The sequence below is a fragment of the Lactuca saligna genome, chromosome 7 (genome assembly GCF_052625555.1).
Source record: "Lactuca saligna cultivar CGN05327 chromosome 7, ASM5262555v1, whole genome shotgun sequence".
Lineage (NCBI taxonomy): Eukaryota > Viridiplantae > Streptophyta > Magnoliopsida > Asterales > Asteraceae > Lactuca > Lactuca saligna.
In genome coordinates this window covers 149,240,646-149,244,973 of record NC_136423.1, presented here as the reverse complement: position 1 = coordinate 149,244,973, position 4,328 = coordinate 149,240,646, and the positions used below count along the sequence as shown (strand labels likewise).

General features: G+C 34.6%; 1 protein-coding gene across 1 annotated transcript; it reads left to right on the top strand.

Moving 5' to 3' along the window:
* Positions 1-226: 226 nt before the first annotated feature.
* Positions 227-1,982, top strand: LOC145005201 (uncharacterized). The gene is made up of 2 exons (XM_078964257.1): positions 227-375; positions 1,258-1,982. Exons 1-2 carry the CDS (start codon positions 312-314, stop codon positions 1,758-1,760), a joined length of 567 nt encoding a protein of 188 aa, XP_078820383.1. The 5' UTR covers positions 227-311; the 3' UTR covers positions 1,761-1,982.
* Positions 1,983-4,328: the final 2,346 nt, after the last annotated feature.

Here is a 4,328-nt window from a genome sequence, read left to right as displayed (position 1 = left end):
TTAAATTTATAAATTCAAAATCAAAATACGAGCCAATTTTTTCATAATATTGCTTAGTTATATTTTAGGTGAACGTCATACACTAAAATGTGTATCTATAATTTTTTTTTGTTAATATAAACAACGCACCGAAATCAAGACAATAACATTTGTGGAGCTTTTGATATTTTGCTGATTTGTTTAATCAAGATTTGTGCTCATCTTCAACACGTATTTTGTGAAGCTTGTTCGTTCTATAAATAATCCCAAGTACTCGGCCTCTACTTTCACGCAACTGGTACCGAGTGTTCTCAGCTTACTCATAAGTCAATATGTCAAAACAACCAACTTTTTTGTTTGTGTTTCTTCCTCTTATTTTCGCTCTTGCTATCTCAGGTGCTTAATCTAACTACTTTACGACCATTTTTACTTTCATTTATGCTTCAACCAAAGTTTTTTGGTAATAGAAATTTAATATGCTCCTACAATTTCTTCTTACCATATTTTTCTACCCATGTCAAATAATGACATATCTTTCTACCCATGTCAAATAATGAAAGGTGTTACATTTAATTTTTCTTAATAATATTTTAATCCATTTCACACCATTTAGCATAAATAACAAGATAAGTAAGATTAAATTGTAAGAGGATATTTAATTTCTCAGTAAAAAGCTTGATTTATTTCTGCTTGTTACTTTCAATAGGGAGATTTTAAAGTTATATAAATAAGGGAAGTTACATACATGTGATGACATTCATGGTAGAGAATGGAAATAGCGTACCTTTCAGTTTTCGGGAAATTCTATCCCTTCAAACTTCTCATAAATTACTTTAACAAAAGACTATCACTAACAAATTTCGAAGTGATTCCTACAATACATAACAATTTATATATTATATAATTGTACAATATAATATTTTAATGTATAAATTTTTATGTATGGAAAAAAAATTTGTTGTATACCAATAGTTCCCTTTCGATAATTAGGTTTTCTTGTAGGTTTTCTTGTTTTACCGATTAATTCGTTTATGTGGTCACTAATTAAGATTAATTACTGCATGTAATTCATTATTCTTGCAAACATGCAGACTAGGAAACATTTATATATTAGTGATTTGTCGGGTTTATCCTTATTAAAAGTGAGATTATTTGTTAAGCAACTAACAACACCGTTTAAATAAATCATTTAGTACTACCTTCTACATCACTATTTATTATCTTATTACTCATATATACCTTAGGATTAATTAACTCAATTTTGCATGCATTCAAAAGAAATCGCGACTGCTGTAAAATTTTGTGAACATATGAGCCAAACGTGGACTGGAAAGTGTGATAACAACAAGTGTGATAAAAAATGCATTGAATGGGAGAAAGCAATCCACGGAGCTTGTCACTCGCGTGAAGGGAAATCTGGTTGCTTCTGCTACTTTGACTGTGCCAAGAAACCTCCAAAAGATTCCGTACCGGCTCCTCCCGGATCCATACCTCCTGCTGCCGGTGGCGGCGGCGGCGGATCATCACCTCCTGCTGCCGGTGGTGGTGGTGGTGGCGGATCATCACCTCCTGCTGCCGGTGGTGGTGGTGGTGGTGGTGGCGGATCATCACCTCCTGCTGCCGGTGGTGGTGGCGGATCATCACCTCCTGCTGCCGGTGGCGGTGCTGGCGGATCGTCACCTCCTGCTGTCGGTGGCGGTGGCGGATCATCACCTCCAGCTGGCGGCGGGTCGTCATCTCCTCCCAAAGGCGATAAGCCATGTCAGCATATCGAAGATTAGTTCACTTGCATGCAGGAACTGCGGGGACAAAAATCCAAACCGAAAAAGAGCTACATCCTTTAATAGCAAGATTTCTATGAGTACTAATAAATAGGAAATACTTCCTAAGCATTACGTGAAGTGTAATAATGCTTGTTGTACTATACAAAGTCTCAATGTAACACATTTATAAAATTTTAACTAATCATTATGATTTTTATCTAATTTTATAATTTTTTTCTCCCTAATTTGTTAAACTATACAAAGTCTCAATGTAACACATTTATAAAATTCATATATATGATATTATAATATTCTATTTCCATTGAAAATATAGGAACACGGATTCATATGCGAAATCAATCTCCGCGAAATCAATCTCAGATAAATAAAGAATCAATGAAATGTTTATGTATTCATATAATTATCATCAGATCTGATTACAATGGAGAAACCTTATATGAAAAATATAATTTTTTTTATTTGTTATTAATGAGAAAAACGAAAATAAAAATAAAAATGAGACTCATATTAAAAGAAAAACAACCTAAAGTATGTATAGTTTTAGGATTTAAAATCTGAAAACCCTAAAACTAATAGTTTAAAAACAAAAATTCATGTCAATTGTTTTAATATCCAAAAATTCACCCTTAATGTTTAGACTTATAAATAAAAATAAGGGAAAATGACATATATGCCCTATTATGTTTCTAGGGTTTACCTATTTAGTCATTTAACTTATTTTGTGGCTTTATAAGAGAACGAATTACACTTTGACGGGTCGATTAGGTCCTTTTGAGCAAAATGAAGGGGTCATCCGGTTACCCATTTGCCACATCATATGTTTGTTGACCAATTATTCCTTAACCCAGTACTATTCATCTTCTTCGCCCCACTTTTTCCCATTTCTAAATTTTCCAATAGAGAGCCTTCTTACTACTGTTCTAATGTCGATCGACAACTTCACGTCTCCTATGCTACCGTTCTCATGCGAATTGAGAACGCCAATAACCTAGAACACGAGTTTGGTATAATTTCATCTTTTATCGACGATTACCCTTTTGTTTCGTTAGATACAGAGTTTGTCGGCATCATTTTACGTCCAACAGCTGATAACAATGGTGTCGTCTTCCGTCACGTGTTTCTGTGTGTGGGAGGAGAATCCAATTGACTTGTAAGTTGTATCTCATGCATTAGAAGCTTGTACCCCCTGCATTTCTTTGACTTGGTGGTAGTGGGGTTATCTTGATTCAACCCACCACTGTTGTTCAATGGTTTTTTTTAATGTAAAACTAGTCTTCTTCAACTTTGTTGCAGTCGTAACCCACCTTCCAAAACACTAATTTATTATTCCTCATGATTCAAATATATGTGTTCATTATCACTCAAACATTACCAATTTGAAAGATTTTGATTTGAGAAGGTGTGTGATAGAGGCACGATGTAGAAACTTGGATTCATGGGTGGAACCTATAAATGTTGGAGAACGGATGATGATGAAGCTACCAACAAAACGACACTGTAACACAATATCCAAACAAAAAATTCAAAACCGAAACCCTACCTTTTAACCAATCAAAACCCAAAATCGAGACAGTAAATATATTGAAACCAAAGCCTTATTCCAAAATCAAAACCATCGGATCGAGCAAACCACTCTGTTTCGTCTTTGGTCTCCGGTTGTTGGACGAATCAGGTTAAAAGTATGTGATGCCATTAGTGGGACGTACGACAACGTCTAAAACTCTCCCACATTCACCTTCATGATATGCCCTCCTTTCTTTCAAATTGCGTCCACATTCACCTTTCGGAAAAGTCGTCAATTTTGAGAAGAATTGTGATTACAGGATAGATTCGGCTGCCCAGGAAGTATTAAGAGGAGGTTTATGGTGTATTTGTATATAATAAGAACAAAATGGAAATCAATTTTGAGAAAGTCAAAATGTGATTTTGACTTTTAAATGGAAAATAGACGACGTGTCCCTGAAACCGGCTACAATAGGTTTGAAACCGGCTACAATAGGTTAGAAGGACTAAATTGACAGGTTGCTTCTAACCTTATGCCCCTATAAAGACACCAAATTAGTTTAGGGACTTAAAAGGTCAACCTTAAAAAGTTTGCTGGGCATTTATGTTATTTTCCCTAAAAATAAAAATAAAAATTTTGAAGATTTTAAACACCGGTCCCAAGACATTTGCACTTGGTCTTCAAAAAAATCTGTTTGAGGAGAACTTTCAGTGTGAAGTTAATAACCACCCGTCAAGTAAAACGAGAAACCATTGCATAAGAAGAAGATCTTCGGTGTAAAAAAATGAACAACCATATTATCTAGAAAAATGAAGTCATTGGAGCCCATAGTTGTGATAAAGAAAAAACTTCGATATCAACAATAGCGTAAAACTTTATCCGTTGGGTAAAAAGAAATCAGGTCCATACCACATCTAATCGTTGCAAGATTGGGACCCAAACCAACGGATTATACCAATATTACAGTAGCATGTCAACCCTTGTACTTTCTTCGATTAAAATAATTCTACTTTGTTATTGAGAGATAAGTCAAAGTACAAACAAATGGATCCATTTGATTT

Excerpts from the sequence above, each read along its gene's own strand:
- LOC145005201 (XM_078964257.1), top strand. The coding sequence starts at position 312 with ATGTCAAAACAACCAACTTTTTTGTTTGTGTTTCTTCCTCTTATTTTC. Across the intron at positions 376-1,257 it reads TTTCGCTCTTGCTATCTCAG|AAATCGCGACTGCTGTAAAA; the intron begins GTGCTTAATCTA and ends TGCATTCAAAAG.